This window comes from Lotus japonicus, chromosome 3 (assembly GCF_012489685.1).
Source record: "Lotus japonicus ecotype B-129 chromosome 3, LjGifu_v1.2".
Taxonomy (NCBI): domain Eukaryota; kingdom Viridiplantae; phylum Streptophyta; class Magnoliopsida; order Fabales; family Fabaceae; genus Lotus; species Lotus japonicus.
In genome coordinates, this window is record NC_080043.1 from 810,498 (window position 1) to 833,024 (window position 22,527).

Sequence of the window (22,527 nt, forward strand, 5' to 3'; positions counted from 1 at the left end):
CAGTGATCTAGATCTTTTTATATAATCCAAGAAGTTTAAGTGTTTCCTCCCTCTGCTCTATGGATGGCTCATTCAAATTATAAAAGCTGAATCTTCTGTCCTCAATCTCTTCAGATGTTTTCCTTTCTCATTTCCTTGGTTCCTTTAGTTTCTAAAATTTGGCTGATACTTGTTTGCTGAGTACACAATCATTGTTATGCACATTTTATTTATTGACTAGGATAAAATGTTATTGCATAAAAGGAGATGCTGAACCAATAATATACTTGAAGGAAAATGAGGTCCCCCACTGTTCAATCCCAGATTTACCAAACAAAGAAGATCTCAGCTGCTAGTACTGAGTGATCGATCCAGAAGTTTTAAGTTGTAAGGGGCAACGTACATATAGACGTGTATATAAAAATATATAACATTATACTTCAGTGAAGACAACTAATACACCTAATATGAATAATATTGTGATGAAATTAAATAGTTTGAGTGGTCAGTTGCCCCCATATGCTCTAATATAGGTCTGTCAACCTTCTCAGATTCTGCAGTCACCGCCTTGAGCAAATGCACATAATATTGTCATGTGATCCACCCCTTTTCTCCTTCTACATGTTTCAAGGTTCAGAAGAGAATATTTTTTTCCAAAGGATCTTCTAGCTAAATGAAATTTAATAAAAATTTGATGATGGGGAGAAAGGCTCAAGAAATCAGACACCTGAATGCCAAGATAGTATCAAATATACTATGCTAATATGCATTTGTCATCATAAGACATAGTACAAGTCATAAACTCAAGTTAAGCAGACTCAAGTCCCATTCTCTGGGCTTCAAATTAAATACTTCTTGCTACAAAACTAAATATCTACCTCAATACTTTCTTGCATCTGAAGACATTAATCTGATGCATATCCCCCCCTACTAAGACATAAACATGTAATCAAAGCTATAGAGACAGAGCTAGTAATACAACAGACAGACTATGTGAGTGTGACCCCCCTCAACTGCCACTTACAGCATGTTTGGTTCCACAGTGAAATGTTCTAGAATCACTTTTGGTTAGAAGCTACAAGCCATAACTTCTGAGTAAACTTACTTTGGATTCTGTACAGATTGTGAAACCAAATGGAAATCCTTCTAGAATTGATCCAAAAGCCAGAATCAATTCTTGGAATAAGCTTTTGTGGACGACTTTTAGGTCCCACAATTAGTTAAGGAAAAAGAAGCTCATCCGAACATGCTACTAATATAAAATCATAGAAAGAGTTAACCCCCAAAGAAAACTCAAGAAAAGGGGAAATTTTAGTTTGGCTTTAGATCCTGGAACATGGTATCCCACTTGATTTCTTCAACAGCAGCTGACCAATACCCATCATCATCATCATCTTCATCTTCATTCACCTTTTCGTCCTTCTGGAAATGGTATACCACAGGACTAGAAAAACCATCAAGGCTAGGAGGAGCAGGAACTACTGCAGGGCTTCCATTGGTGAGAAAGAGTCTCTCTTGCTTAGCCCCCACCAACTTTTTGTTCCTCTTCATCATCACAGCACTCTTCCAGCTTGTCCCAAAACCACTACTAGGCCTTTCTGGCACCACCACAAGTGCCGATTCTTCACGGTGAATCAACGACCGGACGTAGTTAGCTAAGGACCTCTTTGTCCTCTTGATTGCCCCCATGAGCTTTGTCACCGGGCGTGGCCTCTTTGATCTCTTCTCTTTTGTTGCAAGCTTGAGAATTTCTAGCCTGTGCTTAGCGACAGATATGTCCATGCTCTGGAGAAACTCGTGGCTGAAGTAGAACATGTCATCATGTTCAAGCTCGTTGTGAGTAAAGGTAAGGCCATAGTCATACACTAGGGATGGTTCAAGGCCAGTTTTTGAAAGCCATGAGAACCAATCCATGACTTCTGCTGAGTTACAAGACAGGAATGTGTGAATTGTGATTGTGTGTAATGTATGTGACCTTCAACTTCAAGACTGAAATATGTGTGTGTATTATATATAGATAGACAAAGAAGTGATGGATGGTAAACAGAAAACTCGTAAGTAAATGGTAAAGTCTAAGGATTAAACTTATTTAGATTTTTTTTTATCAAACAGAAATATCCTTCATCATTCCGACAACTTTATTTTAAGCCGGGATCATTCACATTCTAATAAGACTCACTTTTCCAACATGTATATTTGGTACGCAAAACTCAAATGAAGCATGTTGTGGTTAAAGACTAAAGAAAAAGTATGTGGATGTGCATGTGGGGACGCCGGTATGTAACGTATGCTCCAAAAATTAGACTACTGAAAATTAGACTATAAATATTAAAGATAGTGAGACCAAAGAATTTCATGCGGAAACGTATATACTATGTACCGTCAATCAAGGGCAGAGAGAGAGTAATAAGCCTTCAAGTAGGCACCCATAACTCACTTGGTGTATGTAGTCAAGAGGAAAGTAGCAAATAATAGTTTTCAAACTTGGTCTTTGGAGTTGACCCAAAAAAACTAAGTATATTGGGGAAAAAATTCTTTTGGCCTCCAAAAATAGGCAATTACTTTGGCACCCTTTTAAAATAGAGGGTTTTGTACCATTTGCTTTGATTTGCGTTTTATTTATAATAAAAAAAATTAATTTGCAACTTGGTCCTTTATTGTCTAAAAAATGAACTAGAATTAAAAATAAGGATAAATATGAAAAAAAAATAACTATAAGTAGTAGGCTAGTAGATATTGGAGAGTGATTTATATTTTACAGTAAAAAAAACTGGAAAAAAAATGTAGCTTATAATATGCACTGAGAGAGGGAGTTATTTCACAAACTTCCAAAATTTATTTATTTATTCTCCAAAGTAAAAGTGCAGCTGAATGTAACAACAAAATGTAATCCATAACTTGTCGGAAGTTGTCCCAAACACTTCATAGGGAATTAATTTTAGGGAAAAACTTATATACAGTACCAAATATGCTGTTGGTGCTGTTTTCCAACTAAACAATGCCATGTGGCACCCATTAATTTTTCACATTGACTCTTTTATTCTGCTACCTCCGCTTCCCATATGATTTCGTTTCCATGGTAGATTGAATATCTGGAACCCAATATATCTCCTCTCTCCTTAACTTGTGATGAATTTTCCTCCATTTTTAAAGACAACAAAAACAATATCTCTGCACAAGCCTTGAAACATGACCCTGGAGCAAGAATCTTGGAAATCAAGAAAGTGAATTTTCTAAATCCCACCCACAACGAAAGCAACAACGAGTTTTTGAAATGAAGAAATTGCAATAAAGCAAGTTAATCATATGAAATTGGTACTGCTGTTGATTCTGTATCCAACATTAAAATTACGGACTCGTGGTACCTTTTTCATGGTCGTCCATGTTGCAGTGTAGAGGTTGAAAATTCAATTTTAAGATTGGCATAAGAGGAAGCGTATTGGAGTTTGGATAAGTAAGGTGTATGTCATGGAAGGAATTTGGAGATCAGAGGTTGGAGATGAGAGAGATTGGGGGAATAGGAAACGTTTTAGATTTTTTTTGGATATGATGTTAAAAAAAATCATGTCATGTTTTGATTGGAAAACAGTACCAACAGCATGAATGGTATTGTACCTAAGTTTTCCCCTTAATTTTAATGCCACACATTTTCATTTTTTTTCCACTTAATTTTACACTACACTTACATGTGCGGGAAGTGAAACACAAATTATACATTTCTCACATTAAAAATACTTATGAACATAGAAAAAGTAACATTAAAATTAATTTCCCACATCATAAAATGGCACAACACAAACACTATCCATTGCTTCCGGACATACTCTTGAGTCTTGTCAATTAGAATTTGGATCTAAGCTGCAGGTTCACGGGCACAAATAAAAAAAAAAGCATAAGAGCACTATTCTCATGTGAACATGATATAAATACGTCACCTTCTTGGTGGTATAGCTAGGTAAATTCTAGGCACGTTTCATCACATTTTCCTTCACATTTTCCTTATACTATCTTCCACGGGATGCAATTTATTTAAGATAAAACATTCACATTTTAATAAGGGGCTAACTTCCACAGTGAAGTTTTTTTTTTGCATAAATAAAACTCGAACCTGACTCAAATTAAGCATGTACCACTTTTTTTCTCTTCAAATCACATGTTAATTTGTTTTTTTTTTAATTGTTAATTTGTTTGTCAAAGTTATTGCTTTTAACCAATTTTGTTTGATTGTTAGATTAATAGTTCAAACCCCACATATGAGACAATCACTATTATAAAATACTATACGTAGATATCCTTTCTTTAGTTGAACCGTTTTGATGCAAACAAAAAGTGCATGAATTAATTGTAATCCGCATATATTAATCACAACGTTCCATGTTACTTATGTGGCCCTTGCTCCTAATGAAAACGACAGTCTGTTAGCTTTATCTGCTTGGTTCAAAGGACCAGCCAAAATTGAATATAAAATAGTACTATAATTTATGTACATCAACCTATTACTATTTTTTTTTCGATCAAAGATGAATGAAATATAACCCAAAGGATTGCCTCACGGTAGTTACATCATGCGAGAATAATCTCTAAGAGTGCTACAGCAATGCACAAACCCAAAGAAAATGAAGAACAAGCATGCACACTCAGCTGATACATCCAGCTAAAAACATAAAGTAAAATCCATAGGGACGTACAAAAACCTCTAAAACCCTAAAAACAGAGAGACAATTGACTTCTGAGCGAAGAAGATCTTGATTTACTTTTTAATCAGCGCTCCCTTTACGCAACACAACGGCTCTGCCGGAGTTGTAGTGCAACAATATAGGAAACCAGCAGCGGCTTCAAGTGCACAAATAAGGGTCAAAACCAGCAGCTCTGTTAGCAAGGGGATGAGGAGATTTTCTGTAGATTCCAAACATACAGCAGCAGGAGCTGACAGAGGGGCAATGAAGTGATGGATATGACGAAAGAGGAGACGGGATGCCAAGGGGAGCAGAGACTAAGTGCGGAGTCCAACAGGGTGGAGGCTGTGGCTGGATCCGTCGCCGGAGCTGTAGGTGGCAGCTAGAACTGTTGTTGTTGACGGTGAATCGCCGGATCTAAACCCATATATTGCAAAACAAAACCAAGCAGGGCCACCCCTTGCAACCTTTAAAGCCGCCAGGAAGAGACGAAGAGAAGATGGCCACAGGCTTGGGTTGTGGCGAGGCATCTCGGCTGCGGATCGAGCTTCTAGAAACACAAAGGCTTCAACAAAGCTCTGATTTCCTTTAGATAAGACAAACCGAACACTGGATCTGCGTTTGGGCACCCGGTGCTAGATGGCGGTGGTAGAGAAGGCCAAGGTGGAGGCAAGCGTGGTGGCGGGTGGAGGAAGATGGTGGAGGCCAAGGAAAGGGGGAAAAGCCTAGACAAAACAAGAGAACAAACCCACTTATTTGGGTAGAAATCCACCTATTGTGGAAGAAAACCCACATGATGTGGGAAGAAACCCACCTGAAGTGGGAAGAAAACCTACTACCAAAGCAGAAAAAATCTCCCTAAAGAACCCTTAAACTGAGAGCAACAACGAACAACAACCCTACTTCCGAAAAAAACAACGAACAACAACCCCGTCAAAAAACAATAAAGCCCAACAAAATCTGCAAAAAGCTTATTGACTTCCTCACAGCCTATCAAAAACCACCCAAGAAATAAAAAACCCTGCAAAAATCAGAACCGCCCTCTACTAGAGCTAGAAGTACAGTCTAGCTGAGATCTGATCAACAATCTCGCAATGGACAACGTCGTCTAAGCCGCCATACACCATGCCAAGATGTTTCCCCATCAGGGCTCCTCACTCGAGTTATGTTTCTTCTCTTTTTGAACCGTTAATAAATAAAATAGAAGCAGTATTATAATGTGAATTAGTCATGACTAGGCGCACAGTATCGTACTATAAGAACCTTCGTTCTTTAATATAAGAACAAAAAATAACTACTTCACGAAAAATTTAGTTAATTTCGATAATTACATTAAAGTTGTTCTCAATTTATATCAATTTTACAAAATTACCGATATCATTAATGATTTAGAGTGAAAAGAGAGAAAGAATTCAATTAAATAAAAGCATTTTGTCTACAAATAATTAACACACTATAAACTCGAAAATGGTTCTTATAGAAATGAGTAAGGTGCACTTCTCATTTGATTCTTATAAGCGGTATGTACTAGTCAATGAGTTTTTTTTTTCTATTCACAAGAGTTAGGTTTCAAACTCCCAATAATTTGCTTAAGGAATAAAGTGCTGAACTACTACGTCAACCCAGTACTTGGTTGTGTTATCTCCTTTGTTAATTAAACTTTACTTATTAAAAAACATACATGCATACAACAAGCCTATTCTTTACTTCTAAAAAACATACATTAATATAACAAGCCTTACTGAAAAATAATCTGGTCTGAAATGCTCAAGAGTAAATATTTACGGAAGAGTTAGAAGGGGGAGCTTTTCAGAATGTTGAGGTACCAGCTGGCAGCTGGTTTTAACTTGTACAAGAAATTTGATTTATTTCACCTTACTGGTTCATCCACAAATCGGGTCATGGTTCACAGTTGAACTAAGTAGATGAAATGGTTAGTCAAGTGTTAAACTTGCACTATTCAAAGAGAAAATTGGCAGACAAAAACCAACTAGAACATACAATTTTTACTGGCAATGAAATAAATCTTCGAAATCTACCATTTAAGTATTTGTAAGAATCGTTACAAAAAGTTGCAACATCATTCTTCTATAAAATTAATTGGCAAAAAATAGAACTGACTGAACCGTATACATAGCTATTCCTGTGGCAAACAAATCAGCCAAAAAATTCCTCCACACTGAATCATCCCTAAAGAATTCAAGGCCTTCTGAGGCATGAAGTGCATCTCATATCTTATGTATCACAGCCGAGGTAAAATAGAAAAAAAATTATTACACATTAAAGGATCCTTACATTGTCTATCTTCTGCTGTTTGAATCGCATACGCAGCAGGGCCAATGAACAAGTCACCTTCCTATGCCTTGTAAAAAAATCAACTGATTCCTGTGAATTAAAACTGATACAAAGGAGTCATTGAGACTTACTCTGCATGCTATAGACATTGCCAATGACTCCTACTATGCTAACAATCCCAGCCAATACCAACATTAACCAAGATAAAATCCATTCTCCATGGCTCAAATCCCACTTATGGCTCAATCTCAATGCAACAAGAGATGGAAATATGAAACCCAATGAAACTGCTGTGGTTGCACCGGTGAACTTAAAAGCTGTCCAAATGTTTGGAATCATGGTAGACCCAATATATATGAGGATCAACAGAACAAAAGTCAACCCCAACGATCTCTTCCTACTTTCTGATAAGGGAGGAGATCCCTCAAACACCAAGGCATCCACCGTTTGGCGTAGGGAGAAATGAATAACAGGGAAGACAAGTATCAAATGGAGAATGTAGCCGACGCGGACAATATAGTTCAAGGCCGAGCTAAACCGAATTCCTAGATCCTTATCAAAATTAGTCAGCACATCAGACTCCGTATCATCCCCAAATAGGAGGTAACCTGAGAGTGCTGTTGAAGCATAAACTAGGATGCACAAAACTGTGGTGATCCTCCCGACCCGGTTCATCTTCTGCGGAGACCGCCCTTGGAGCTCATTGTATATCGGCTGCACATTAAAATGACAAACATATGCATTGGTCATGATAGGAATCACCACCAGCAAGTCCAAGATGGCCTTTTTGGAGCTGAAATCAGGAAACATCCTCGGAGCGTCAATCTTTCCTTCGACGAGCTTAATGAAAGCAATGAAGAAAGCAACGACAACAAACAAAACAGCAAGAGCCACTGAGGCAGCTGAAGTCAAGCTCAACGAATCAATCTTGTCGAGAGAACAAAGCGGCGCGAGAAACACCACCATGACAACCAAAATCACAATCTTCCTATGATCCCACAAACCATTCCCCAACAACTGATCAAACACCCCCAAATGGTGAAGGGAACCAGACATGACATCCCCCATGATGATCAAGTAAACCACCATAACACCAGCATTATTCATTATAATACAGATTTCAGACACAATCCTAACAGGCTTTCCCATAGCATGCTGAACAACCTCCCCATAAGAGGAAGCTTTACATAAAACAGAAAACCGCACTAACAATTCGACACTAATTTCCGACAAGATCCCCATGAGAATAATCAAAACAATCCCCAAAACCACTCCTAGAACTTTCATGGTGGCAGGGAGGGCCATGATCCCTGCCCCAATAACCGTGGTGGTCAAATTGAACACAGCCCCGGGTACCCCAGAACCGTGATTAGAGCCAACAACAACAAGAGGGTAATTATCAATGTCAATTTCGAAATCATCATCGTAGTCATCATCGACAACCTTAGATCCCAAATAATCCCTCTCCCCAGGTTCATCAAAAGAGGAATCATTGTGAGGCTGTAATTCTAGATAGGAGCTAACGGGTAATGAAGAATAATTAGAATCCTTTCTGTGAGACATGATCGATTTGACAGATCAAAATGATACAGATCTTAAGAGAGGAAGAACTTACAGAATTGGGATTAAAAGATGGGAGCTCTTTTGGATTTATAGAACCCTAGATCTCTGGGTCAATGGATATTTGCATTGAATTGAATTATTCATTCATTCTTCTTCTTTTTCTTCTGCACTCAGCAGCTGCCTGCAACATAACATCAAGAGAGAGAGAGAGAGAGAGAGAAACGCAAGGAACGGCAAGTTTAGGGGGAGAAAGGTCGTTGTTCCTCGGAGTTTCCTAGTTCCTACGTTGTCTCTTTGAGTTTACTTTACTTGTATTTCTTATTAAGTTAAATATGTTAAACTCTTTGACTTTCTAATTAAATTGGATCTCTAAAAAAATTCTTTTAAATGTTATATTTGGGAGAAAATTTTAATCAAATTAAGTAATTTTGTACATATATCATCATCAATTTTGATTTTTGAGGCAATCAATTATCTACCCAGTGAGGTTAGTCATCTAACATGACCATGTAAATTTTATCTTGCGCATGAGAGTTATTTAATATTTATGGTCCGTGTATGATACAATAATCATATAAATTACTAGAAATAAAAAAACATTACATAATTTCGATGTACAAATTCAGATTTCTTGAACATCTTCCTTTTCCCTCCTCTAAGCTTCATTTATGAGAGCTCATCTTTGTTGCTTGGAGATTGTCTATAAGGGTCCAAAAGTCATAATGAAGTCCTAATCAGTGCAAAAGGCATGAGAATGCATGAAAGATAACATGCATGGAGTGATTTTCTTCAACAACTCAAAGCATGTGTTATGGGTAGGAAAAGTTATATTTTTCACCATCAAATGCGTGCTCAAAGATAGGAAATGAGTTTAGAAAGTCAAGAACTCACGAAATTCAGATTTTGGGAACTTTTCGATGAAGGATCGCCAAAGAAGATGACGATTTGCGCGGCGAACTCAACGAAGCTGGAATTGGGTACTAAACCTCCTTTTCCCCACGACGGAAATCACGATGGTGGTAGTCTCATGCAAAGGCAATGCAGAATCAGGATTGAAAAGCCAATTGCAGGTTGATATTCAATATGCAAGTGTACATATTGCATGAAGTAATAAAAAAATTAAACCTCAGGGGTTGGTATCGTTTACACTCTAAACTAATTAAACTCATTGTAAAAAGACGGAAAAACAAAAATAAAAGACTGGTTGATTGAGTGTAATGATTTTATTGCAAATAAATATGAAAGCGAAAAGAAACGATTGTTGTAAACTCAATCAGAGAAAACACTAGAGATATGATTTCGTCAACCCTATTTCTTTGTCTCTCCCCACCTCAATTATACATATGAAATTGGTTAATTATGTTCATAGTGTTATGCCTAGTTGTCCACTTTCCGAGTCCTTAACTAAGCGTTCTTCTAATTAATTAGGGATAGCTAATTTCTTTGTAAAAGAGCAGGTAAGATTAGCTTTGATGCTAAGGAAAGAAACTTTGGTGTTAAAATTGACATGGAAAAAATCATATGACAATGTTTTTTGAGATTTTCTTCAGGAAACTTTGACTGATCTTTTTGGGTTTCCGACTGATGTTGTTAACCTCATTACGACTTACATAAGCTAATCTCAGATTTATAATCTTTGGAATGGGAAGCGACTTCCCACTTTTTAGCCGAGGAGAGACCTCACACCCATATCTCTCTCCATGTTGACCTAAGAACTCTTAACTTTTTTTTTGAACGTTGATTCTTAACTTTTTTTTTGAAATCAACAACCAAATAAAATTAAATCAAAAACGAGTTCGGCATATATGCCAATACATCATCCCTCAAAAGACTAGACAACCCCGGAGGCCCCTCCTCAATCCAAACAGAGTCTAGGTAAGAAGAAGCGTTCCTAACAAGGTAGTCAGCACAAGAGTTTCCTTCCCTATGCACAAAAGTAAGATCAACATGATCAAAAAACACCACTAACTTATAACAATCCTTAATAATGGAAAATAAATAAGAGTTTCCAGAAGCTTTCTTCCAAGCCTGTTGTAAGAGCAAACAATCAGTCTCAAACTGCACTCTCCTGAACCCCAGCTGAATAGCCAAATCCATCGCCCACCGCAGACTAAGGGCCTCCGCTACTGTATGAGAAAGCACCATTGTGGGGTACTTTGTTGCAGCTGCGAGAACCTCACCTGCATGGTCTCTAGCAACAAGACCAAAACCCACCTACATGCGTGCAACGTCTTTTGTTTACTATTTGAGAGGCTAGGAACAAGCACATTTTTTAGGAAAAGGTGTTTTGCATTGCGGGGGTGCTGGATCGTGCAGCTAGCTTGGTAAGCCAATCAACTATATCTTTCACACTGGCCGCATCTCATGAGAGGGACAACTTGAAGAGGTGGCGGAGAACGTGGTCAAAACGAACGTGGACACAGCCGTTGGACAGGACAGGTTTGCGGATTCTTAACTTACTTATTCCTTAATGCTTTTATTTCTTGTCTTGTTTTCCAATGTATAAAAACATGGTGCAATTACTTGCATGTTGAAGTAAATACAAATTTCAAGTGGAATATTTATAGTAAAATTTGAAATAAAAAATTGAAAATAAGAAATTGTTTAATAAAAATTGATTTTTTAAAAATATAATAGTTTGAATACGCAATCAACTGAATCTTTGTTTTTGGTAGATACGCAATCAACTGAATCAAGTGTTGTAAGTTGTAACCAAAATAAAAATAAAAAACTGAATCAAGTGTATTAAATAGGACATGCTTATAGCATCAAAAATAGGACATGCTCCTCTATCTTTCGCACTTTGATAAACCCTCTCCACTTTGATCTGTTTGAATTCTCAAATTATATTTTTTAGGGTTTGATGTTCTAGAGAAGGAGATGGAGTCTGATTCTTGTGAATCCAGTTTTAGCTTCGCTTTCAATGATACCCGCTTTTCCGATAAGCTTCTCCGTATCGAGATCATGAATGACCCGATCAAGAGAAGGAGATGCGAAAACGGTCTTTTACTCTCGCTCTTCATCGAATTCATTCTTGTGATTCTGAGTGATGTAATTTGAGTTTGTTTTGAGAAATATATATATTTCATAACTAGAAACTTAGTAAGTGATTCTCATGGATTTTGCACTTTTTTAGTTAGTTCTATTTCTATTCATGAATTGGGTGTGTTTGTCTAAAGTGTGCAACTTGTCTAATTACATACCACTATTTATCTCACTTGCAGTTTTGGATCTTACTGCTGATGAACAAATTTCAAATTAATTTAATATAGGTGATGAAGCTGCAAACAACAATGACTCAATCTGGACCATGGATTACTCTGGCGCTACTGTTGTTAGAGTTAAAACACTGCATATCAGTTCTCTTATCCTGGCTGCTAAAAGCCCTTTCTTCTACAAGGTAGATTAAGACCTCTTCTCTTCTTTATGTATAGTTCTGCGCCTAGCCTTCATATTTTTTATATTTTCAGCTTTTCTCAAATGGGATGAGTGAGTCAGAGCAGAGACAGATCACCCTCAGGATTAATGCATCTGGTAACTTTTTATATATTTACCTGATCATTTTAATTTTCACTAAATAGTCACCTAAATGTTACTTCTTTTGCATTACAGAAGAAGCTGGTCTCATGGAGCTACTCAAATTTATGTATAGTAATACCTTGAATATTTCTGCCACACCTGCTTTGCTGGATGTGCTTATGGCGGCTGATAAATTTGATGTGCCTTCATGCATGAAATACTTGCTAAATCCGCCCATGACACTTGACTCTGCATTACTCTACCTGGAGCTTCCTTATACTGTTGTTGCAGCCCAACCACTGATTGATGCGGCAAAGCACTATCTTGTTGACCGATACAAGGATATGTATAACAAACAGTAAGCTTTTGCATTTTATTTAACTTCACTTGCATTATCGTAAGGGAAAAAACTTGAGGAACAAACCATGGATTCAAAGAAGGGACTATTGTGTTTTTGTGTATGCGTGTGTCGCATCTAATGTTTGAAGCTTGGTGGATGACATTTTCTTTGTTCAATCAACTTCCTTCGTGTTATAAACATTTGAGAGGGTTTTTCTATTATGGCATTCCATGAAGTGTCTTTTGCAAAGCATCATTTTCTCTACGACGACATTATTGATTCTAATTGTCCATTCTTTTGAAAAAGACTTGTTTCTTTTGTTGTCATTCATCATAATGTCATCTTTCTTTTTTAGTGCTAATTATCTTGTGTTTGACCAGGGTTAAGGAAGAGCGTTTGGCCTTGCCTCTCTCTGGAATAGAGGCAATCTTGGCTAGTGATGATCTCGTGGTTGAATCAGAAGAAGATGTATATACCTTTACATTAAACTGGGCTAGACAAAAGTACAAGAGTCTGAAAGAAAGACAAGAAGTTCTTGGTACACGTCTTGCGCGTTTAATTCGCTTCCCCTATATGACATGTGAAAAGCTTAAGATTGTTTTAACCTGTAATGACTTTGAACATGAGGGCGCATCTAAGCTTGTACATGAAGCCTTATCTTTCAAGGCGGAGGCTCCAGATCGCCAACAGACTTTGGCAGCAGAAGAGTCTATTTCCTTGAGTCGTCGTTTCGTGGAGAGAGCATATAAGACAACGATGGATATGTGTCTGACGCGGGCGGAGTGTGTCGCTATGTTCCCATCTGGTCATGTGCATTCTAAACCATCCCGTTTGGCTGGACAAATGTTTTTTCTATCAGCACAATGTGACATGGACGAACATGACTTTTTCCATTGCTGTTCGTTGTCTTTGGGAATGAAGACAGGTTACTCAAGAAGCATTGCTGTGGACTTTCAATTTAGCGTAAGGTTGAGGCCAACAGTTGATTATTTTATCATGTGCAAATCCAATCACACATTTACCCCAGGGACCCGTAGCGTCAGTAGAATTAGAAACCCCTTTAAGGTTCCATGGACTTCATTCATTGCTGAGGATAGTCTTTTCTTCATTAACGACGTTCTCCACCTTAGAGCTAAGCTTTGGATCGCACATTGATCCCCTTATTTCTGTTTATGAACTATTTATTCTAGTTTGATATTATGCTTTATTTATTCTTTGTTGCATTGGTTTTTAGTGATATTATGCTTTATTTATTCTTTGTTGCACTGGCTTTTAGTGCTCGTCCCGTATGTTGTCCTACCTCTATTCCTCATTTTTTTTGCAAGAGATGTAAAATTTCATTAAACGGAAGGCATAGAAGCCATTACGGCATTGTTTACAAAAGTGTTCACATCTGGTGGAACTTCCTCCACCCACACCAAATATAAGAACCAAATTGAGTGGACGCGTTAGTCCTTTTTATACAAACCAACTTTAAGTTTGTGGTACATTTATTATATTTTGACATGAATGCCGTATTTAAAAACTATACATGTGCCATAATATTTTTTTTTAGTAAGACAAGAAATTGCATTAACAGGGGAGTACAAGGGGTACTCTAGAGAAGCAGTAAAAAAAAACAAAAGGCAAAAAACAGAAACGAAGAGGAACAACAGAAGAAGAAAAGGGAAACAAATTGATAATTAAAGCATCAAGCCAAGAGATTCCACCAATGTCCAAACAGACCAGACGCAAGGTGACATGGGTCTTGAAGCAACATAGACAGACATTCACCTCCCGATTCAAGACCCAACCAACTTGGTCCAAAGCTACAACAGAAGCCACCAATCGCAAAGCACAAAGGTCTCAAAACAGCAACTTTGTGCAGAATCTGAAATATTGAACATTGTGGCTTTAACTGTCTTAACAAGCTGCAGGAACTTATATCCCTCTCCTTCCACTCTAGCACAAATTCACTCTCAAGTTTTCATAGATCTGAATTTCTTCTCATGAACCTCTCATGTTCACAATTGCACATTGAATAGAAAGATTACCATCGATCAGACATCACATATTCAACAAAACAACCAAAGAAATCAATCGAGAATCATATCCAATGACAAATAATGGGTTCTAACTTCTAACTCATATTAATTCAAACTCTAATACCGAATGTAAGCAGAAAGTTTCATGGAACGATTATATGAAATTAGAACACCAACCCTGACTTATGAAGACATGAAATTTCATGGAACAATTATATGAAAGTTGTGCAATAACTTTCCTCTTCCAAAAGGAAGCTGGTCAGCCAAAAATTCACTAATGAATCAAAAGATCAATTCAAATACACCTACACTAATTCTAACAGATTTCTTCCATGATGACTTCAACCTATTCTTTAATGACACTAAACAAAGAAAGTACACATTTATAACGTGAAAATTCCATAATTTGTAAATTTGCAAGCTACGTTGATATTGGTATCAGTATCAAAATACATCATTGATTCAGACTCAGGTAAATTGAAATTGTCGAATACATACCGAGAATTCTAGTATAGTAGACAAGCAGAACATCAGCATGCTCAATTTTGAAATGATTTTTTCTCGTTGAAAATCTATGGCCTTGGAATGCAAGTAGTGACATTTTCTCTTGATTGTTGAGTCACAACCTCTTATGACTGGATATACTTATCAAATACGCAACTATTATAACTTTAAAATGTTCAGATATTATTCATACTAATAAAAACATATGAGATCAAGACTAACACCATTAGTTTAAAAAAAAATGAGAAATCAGCAACTAAAAGTCAAGACTATCCAACTAGAATAAATAGTTCATAAGCACAAATAAAGGGATCAAGATGCGATAGTGAGCTTGACTATCAGGTGGAGTTTGCCTTTACTGCAGAAAAGACTATCCTCAGCAATGAACGAAGTCCATGGAACCTTAAAGAGGTTTCTACATCCACTAGATATCCCAGCGGTAAATGTGCAATTGGATTTGTACAAGCTAACAAACATCTCTGTTGGCTTCAACCATACACCAAAATCATAGTTCACATCAATGCTTCCCAGGCACCTTTTCTCCATTCCCAAAGACAATGAAAAGCAATGGAAAGAGTCAAGTTCGTCCATGTCACATTTTGCTGATAGAAAAAACATCTGTCCACCAAAATGGAACGCCTTAGATTGGAAATGGCCAGATGGGAACAAAGCGACGCACTTCTTCCGCTTCAGATGCAGGTACATCACACACTTATATGCCCTCTTAACAAAGCGCTGGTTCAAAGAAGTAGACTCTTTTGCTGCCAATGACTCCGCCTTGAACGATAGGGCTTCAAGTACAAGCTTAGATGCAGCCTCATGTTCAAAGTCATTACATGTTAAGACGTCCTCAAGCTTCTGACATGTCATATAAGGGAAGCGAATTAAACGCACAAGTCGTGTACCCAAAACTTCACGCCTTTCTTCCAGACTCTTGTACTTTTGTCTAGCCCAGTTTAATGCAAAGTCATATACATCATCATCTGATGCAACCTGGAGATCATCACTAGCCAAGATTGCCTCTATCCCAGAAAGAGGCAAGGCCATAAGCTCTTCCTCAAACCTACTCATATACAAGATTATTAGTATTAGGAAAGAAAAATGACATTGAGATGAAAATAATGAAAAATTACAAGTCTTTTTCAAAATAATGGACAGTTAGAATCAATAATGTCTTCGTAGAGAAAATGATGGTTTGCAAAAGACACTTCATAGAATGCCATAATAGAAAAAACCTCTCAAATGTTTTTAACATGAAGGAAGTTGATTGACAAAAAAAAAATGACGTCCACCAAGCTTCAAACATTAGACGCAACACGCATACACAAACACACATCAGTCCCTTCTTTGAATTCATGGTTTGTTCCTCAAGATCTTTCCCTTAAGATTATGCAAGTGAAATTGAATTAAATGCGAACTTACTGTTTGTGGGTTATATCCTTGTATCGGTCAACAAGATACTGCTTTGCAGCATCAATCAGTGGTTGGGCTGCAACAACAGTATGAGGAAGCTCCAGGTAGAGTAATGCAGAGTCAGTTGTCATGGGCGAATTTAGCAAGTATTTCATGCATGAAGGCACATCAAATTTATCCGCAGCCATAAGCACATCCAGTAAAGCAGGTGCCGCAGAAATATTCAAGGTATTACTATACATAAATTTGAGTAGCTCCATGAGACCAGTTTCTTCTGCAAAAGAAGTACAGTATGGCATTTAGGCGACTTTTGATGAAAATTAAAAAGATCAGGTAAAGATATAAAAAGTTACCAGATGCATTAATACTGAGGGTGATATGTCTCTGCTCTGACTCACTCGTCACATTTGAGAAAAGCTGCAAATATATATATATATATATATATATATGAATGCTAGGCAAACATATTTGTGGCAGAACTATACATAGAAGAGGTCTTAATCTACCTGGTAGAAGAAAGGGCTTTTAGCAGCCAGGATAGGAGAACTTATATGCAGTGTTTTAACTCTAACAACTGTAGCGGCAGAGCCATCCATGTTACAGTTTGCAGCTTCATCACCTATATTAAGCATGTGAAACCAAAAGTGTTGATAGAGCAGAAAGAAAGAAGAAATCAAATTAAAATAGCGTGCTCTGTTATAAGATAGATAGATAGGTTCAATGGAAATATAACAGAAAATAATCAGGAGATAGAGCGAGAGTTAGAGACCGTTTTCGCGTCTCCTCTTCTTGCAGTGGCGAAGCCAGTCAGCGATGGAGGTGACACTATCAAACGGGTCGGTCATTACCTCGATACGGAGAACCTTGTCTGAGAAACGGCTGTCATTGAAAGCGAAGCCAACATTAAAATTGGAATCCGACTCCATCTCCTTCCCTAAAAGATTCAACCCTGAAAAAACAAAATTGAGAATTGCAATTTGCAACAGATGGAGGTGGAGAGGGTTTATCAAATCTACGTGCGAGAGATAGATCTCCAACTCTATATCTATATATTACTAGTATGTTTACGCGTCGCGATGCACGGTTATATTTCTAAAGATATAATAAATTGTTTTTATTATATGGATTTTTTTTTGTATAAATAAAAAATAAATATAAATATTATTTTTTATTTGATTAATTTGATTATGATATAATAATATAATAAATTGTAGGAATTTTGTTTTTTTTTTTTCATTTTTTCTATCTTCAAATAATGATACATAATTTATAATATATAATAGATATGATATTTTTTGATACATCAGACTGATAAATTGCATCATTTAGGAATTGATCTATAGATCTCTCCCACTCAACAAATGAAATTATAATAAAATTTGTTCTTCTCTTATTTTTAATTAAAAATATTTTAATGTAAATGTTCTTCCCCTTCGAATTCTATATTCACAATCAAATTGTAATGCTTATATATATATCTACTCCTTAAAATATTTAAAAAGTCTAGAAAAAGTTAATTATATTAAAACATTTTCTATTAGTTTCAACTTAAAAGTATTTTCATACTAAATGTTCTTCATCGTATAAGTTTTTTACTATATAACCTAAACATCAACAAATATAGACTATATATTTACAATTCTCGTGTGATGAATTGCTCTCTCTCTCTCTCTCTCTCTCTCTCTCTCTCTCTCTCTCTCTCTCTCTCTCTCTCTCTCTCTCTCTCTCTCTCTCTCTCTCTCTCTCTCTCTCTCTCTCTCTCTCTCTCTCTCTCTCTCTCTCTCTCTCTCTCTCTCTCTCTCTCTCTCTCTCTCTCTCTCTCTCTCTCTCTCATGTATAAAGACAACTTGTTCATTTAAAAGTTGAATTAATCTATGTTGTGAGATTGTTATGCTGATTGGATACTTAGAAAACTTGAACTTAGAGACTCAATAATTTATTTTACTTTCTCATCGAAAAACTTCAACATAGAAAAATATAAGCTATATATGTTCATTTAATTCCCCGTGGGAGCCTCATATTCACAATCAAATTAAAATATTTTTGTATATCTACTCTCATTATTAAAAATTGGGAGACCTATACTCAACCACAAAAGTTAGCTCAAGAGTTGAGGTTTGCACTACCCTTATAAATGATATCTATGTTCTATCAGTAGTCAATGTGGGACTTCTATAAAAAGTACTGAAATTATAACAAAACATTTTCTATTAGTTTCAACTTAAGAGTTTCATGCAAATTATTTATTCTCGTATGAGCTTTTTAGTATATGTAACGTAAACAAAAATGAATATAAACTTTATATTTTTATTTATTCAAATTCCCTTAACATTTCAAATATTATTAAGATATATATAAAAAATATCTTAAATTAAAATTATTAACATTTCAAAAAATTATTTATTGTATATCTACTTTAAACATATAAAAAAATTCCAAAATTATATTAAAATTTATTGTTTGTTACTTTCAACTTGAAAATATTGTATATAAATGTTCTTCCCCGTGTAATCTATATTTTCACAATTAAATTAAAATGGTTTCGTATATCTTCTCTTAAAATTATTTAAAAGTATGTAAAAAGTACTAAAATTATATTAAGAAAATTCTATTAGTTTCAACTTAATTTTAACATCAAAATTCTTTTAAGTGTACTGATAAAATGATATTGAAACATTTCTACTAGTTTAACTAAAACAATTTTAGTACTTTTTATGGAAGAGAATATTAAACTATATTAGAATTAATCTTTAACTTTTTTAACTGTAAAATATTTTAATATAAATATTCTTCTTCGTGAGATCCCTATATTCAAAATAAAATTGTAAAAAATGCATTTTACATTCATTTAAAAAGAAATACGGTCCAAGGATGAAAAGTCAAAATTAAAACCTGTTTACTAAAATTTATTTAAACTTTCTGTTAACTAGAGGAAAATAAAAAACTAAACAAAAAATTATAATAATCTTCCGATGTACAAAAAAAATTATAATAAAATTTATTTTATTGATTTTTTATTCTGGAATACTTTAAAGTTATGAAAAAAAATATTTTAGTCCCCCATGGAAGTTTTATAGTTTTACCTTCTAATTTATGATACTTTTAATTAATTTATTCATAAATAATAGATTATATTTGTTAATTTATTTCAATCCCACGTGAAAAAAGTTATAAGTTTTAAAGTTATGAAAAAAATCTTTTAGTCCCTCGTAGAAGCTTTATAGTTTTACCTTCTTATCTATTATATTCTTAATTTATTTATTCATAAATAAATACAATATATTTGTTAATTTATTCCGATCTGGCGTGAAAAAAATATAAGTTTTAAAGTTATGAAAAAAAATCATTTAATCCCATGTGGAAGCTTTCTAGCTTTACCTTCTAATTTATGATACTCTTAATTAATTTCCTTCTAAAACTATTTTAATATTTTTGAAAATAGTTATGAAATAATGATAAAAATTCTTTACGATATAAGTTTTAACTTGAAAAAAATGTCAATAAATTTAGTACATCTACATTCATGCTCCACTATCATAGTACTTTTCTACCACAACCGTTAAACATATTTTTGAATATCAATCACGATCTCACATTAGTGACATACAATGATAGTTATTACTCCTTCTAAACTTCAATACAACACAATCCCCGTTGATATCTTTACATTTTTTTTGTTAATTCGTCATCGCAGAACCTGTATCATCTATTAGACATAAAATTAGTGCTACTTTGAAGGTAGGGAGAAACTTCAGAAAAATAGGATGACCATAGAATTAAGACAAAGAAAGTACATTAAATCAAAATTTAACAAAACTGAAAGAAAACAAAAATTTCGGAATAAAAACATCAAAGAAATTGTCCAAGTCCTGCAAAACAGTCAGATATATTGTACCCAAAAATAAAATCAAATACTAGCAATTTTCACGATACCATATCCAGGGCCGTGTATAGGTATTTTTAAGTCTAAGGCGAAATTGTTAATGTAATAAATTTATCAAGAGCACCACGTCAAGATTCAATTACTTTTTCAACTTTTATTTTTTTCTTCAATTTTTACAAAACCAAATTCATACTTTCTATTTGTCATTTTTTCTTGCTGAGAGTAAACATATAAAAGTAGAAACAACATAAAAAAGTAATACAAATAAAATAATACTACAAATAAATAAAAAAATGATGAAAAGTAGAACTTGGAAAGCAAGAAGCCAAGAAATGTAATAATGAGATTCTGCAACACTTCTATATCAAATATCTCCTTTAATAATTCACTTGAATGTAGAAACAATGTTAAATTTTTTTTTTGAGAGAAAAAAAATCAAAGTATCAAACAATGGGAAAAATAACAAACTTAGGTCCTGTTCGGGGTGGTTGCCAGTTTTCAGTTTTTGGTTTTCAAATGCAAATTTGAAAATAAAACTTGTTCGGAAAAAATGGAGTTGAAGTGGGTTTTTATTGATTTTCAAAACTGTTTTAGCATTTTTTTTTTATGAACTCGGCATGCTTCTCAAAACCACAAAATATGGTTTTGTGATTATGATTTTTAGTTTCAATAACATGTAACTTCCTCACCATCAACACCCACCGCCATCACTAGCACCGCCACCACAACCACCTTCACCGCCACCACCATCACCGTCATTACCATCACCGCCACCTTCACTGCCGCCGCCACTACCACCATCGTCACCACCACATCCACATGCATCATTCGCCCGTGCCACCGTCGCCACCAGTACCCTTCACCGTCATTACCACCTCCACCACCGCCTCTCACCACCATTCACCACTATCACCTGCGCCACCATCACCACCACCCTCCAACAGCACCACTTCCACTTCCACCACCGTTGTCGACTCCACTGCAACCACCACCTCTACCATCGCAATCGTCTTCGCACAACCACCACGTCGTTGCCACCACCACCATCATCACAACCACCACACCTTCATTGCCACTACAACCACCTCCACCTTCGTCACTGCTGCCATCGATGTTGGCACCACCACCTGCACTACCACCTCCACTAGCGTCACCAGCCCTAACACGGCCACTGTTGCCACCTCCACCACCACTGTCGTTGTTGCCACCACCACACTCCACCACCACAACCGCCACTATCACCGTCGTTAGGTTACATCAAAACTCTAGCACCACTGTTATCTGACCCCTCTATTATCATGTCATCACTGCCAGCCATTGTCGTGAACTCACAAAGTTGATAATTTTTGTTGTAACTATAGTGAATTTATAAAGTTGACAACAAGTTTTTTAAAACTCAAAACCACAAAAAACAAAAACTAGATTTATAAAATTGAAAATTAGTTTTGGTTTTTAAAAATTTCACAACATAAAACCAAAAACCGCCCAAATGGGTCCTTAACAATGCTATATTTAAGCAAAAGAAATTGTTATATTTATTGTTAGCCGATTGGGTAGAATTTCTAACTTTCCAAATTACTTCAAATATGTTCTTTCCAAAATGTTAAATAGCAATTAGCAAGCAATGGATGTTAAAAAAAAAATAGCAAGCAACGGTCTTATTTTTTTGGGTGAATAATAGCAACTGTCTTATTAATAAACTAGTGTTTTTTTACCCGCGCGTTGCACGGGAAATATGTCTATTGTATTTGATACATCAATCAATACCTTGATTATTAGAAAATTAATAAACAACAAATGAAATAGAAACTAAAAAAATCCTGAATAAAGATAGATAAAAACTAACAAAATATAGCAAATCATAATAAAAACTCATAAAATCCTGAATTAAATAAAAATATGAAAATTCAATAAAAATACCATAAAAATTAATTTATACTCTAACAATAACTCAAAAATAAAATAAAATATTTCCTGGTATTTAAATTAAATAAATTATAAGATAAATTAAGATAAAATTAAGAAATAAACAACCTAAATCCTAATCAAATCTAAAAAATAAAAAGGTACTAAATAAAGATAGATAAAAACCACCAAAATCTAGAAAATTACATTAAAAACTCATAAAATCATGAATTAATTAAAAATCCGAAAATTCAATAAAAAATCATTATTATACTCTAAAATAAAATAAAATATTTATTGGAATTAAAATTAAATAAATAATAAGATAATTAAGATAAAATTAAGAAATAAACAATCTAAATCCTAATGAAATCTAAAATTTAAAAAGGTACTAAATTAAGATAGATAAAAACTACCAAAATCTAG

General features: G+C 35.2%; 4 protein-coding genes across 7 annotated transcripts; 1 reads left to right on the forward strand and 3 right to left on the reverse strand.

Annotated features, from left to right (window-relative positions):
• Positions 1-787: 787 nt before the first annotated feature.
• On the reverse strand, positions 788-1,981 carry LOC130748124 (uncharacterized). Its single transcript, XM_057601271.1, has one exon. The coding sequence runs from the start codon at positions 1,891-1,893 to the stop codon at positions 1,291-1,293; it is 603 nt and encodes a 200-aa protein (XP_057457254.1). The 5' UTR covers positions 1,894-1,981; the 3' UTR covers positions 788-1,290.
• Positions 1,982-6,643: 4,662 nt separating this feature from the next.
• LOC130748342 (amino acid transporter AVT6E) lies at positions 6,644-8,816 on the reverse strand. Its single transcript, XM_057601530.1, has one exon. The coding sequence runs from the start codon at positions 8,511-8,513 to the stop codon at positions 7,068-7,070; it is 1,446 nt and encodes a 481-aa protein (XP_057457513.1). The 5' UTR covers positions 8,514-8,816; the 3' UTR covers positions 6,644-7,067.
• A 2,442-nt stretch (positions 8,817-11,258) lies between these two features.
• On the forward strand, positions 11,259-13,595 carry LOC130745293 (BTB/POZ domain-containing protein POB1-like). Of its 3 annotated transcripts, none has more exons than XM_057597465.1 (5): positions 11,259-11,514; positions 11,786-11,913; positions 11,984-12,047; positions 12,126-12,390; positions 12,753-13,595. In XM_057597465.1, exons 1-5 carry the CDS (start codon positions 11,394-11,396, stop codon positions 13,525-13,527), a joined length of 1,353 nt encoding a protein of 450 aa, XP_057453448.1. In that variant the 5' UTR covers positions 11,259-11,393; the 3' UTR covers positions 13,528-13,595. The 3 variants fall into 3 exon arrangements, with proteins under 3 accessions (XP_057453448.1, XP_057453450.1, XP_057453449.1); XM_057597467.1 differs by having other exon boundaries at positions 11,371-11,615; positions 11,738-11,913; XM_057597466.1 differs by having other exon boundaries at positions 11,371-11,615.
• Positions 13,596-14,619: 1,024 nt separating this feature from the next.
• LOC130745294 (BTB/POZ domain-containing protein POB1-like) lies at positions 14,620-17,366 on the reverse strand. 2 transcript variants are annotated; one of them, XM_057597468.1, is made up of 5 exons: positions 17,083-17,366; positions 16,820-16,932; positions 16,667-16,730; positions 16,323-16,587; positions 14,620-15,963 (listed from the first exon to the last, which is right to left on the reverse strand). In XM_057597468.1, exons 1-5 carry the CDS (start codon positions 17,237-17,239, stop codon positions 15,213-15,215), a joined length of 1,350 nt encoding a protein of 449 aa, XP_057453451.1. In that variant the 5' UTR covers positions 17,240-17,366; the 3' UTR covers positions 14,620-15,212. The 2 variants fall into 2 exon arrangements, with proteins under 2 accessions (XP_057453451.1, XP_057453453.1); XM_057597470.1 differs by having other exon boundaries at positions 17,162-17,309.
• Positions 17,367-22,527: the final 5,161 nt, after the last annotated feature.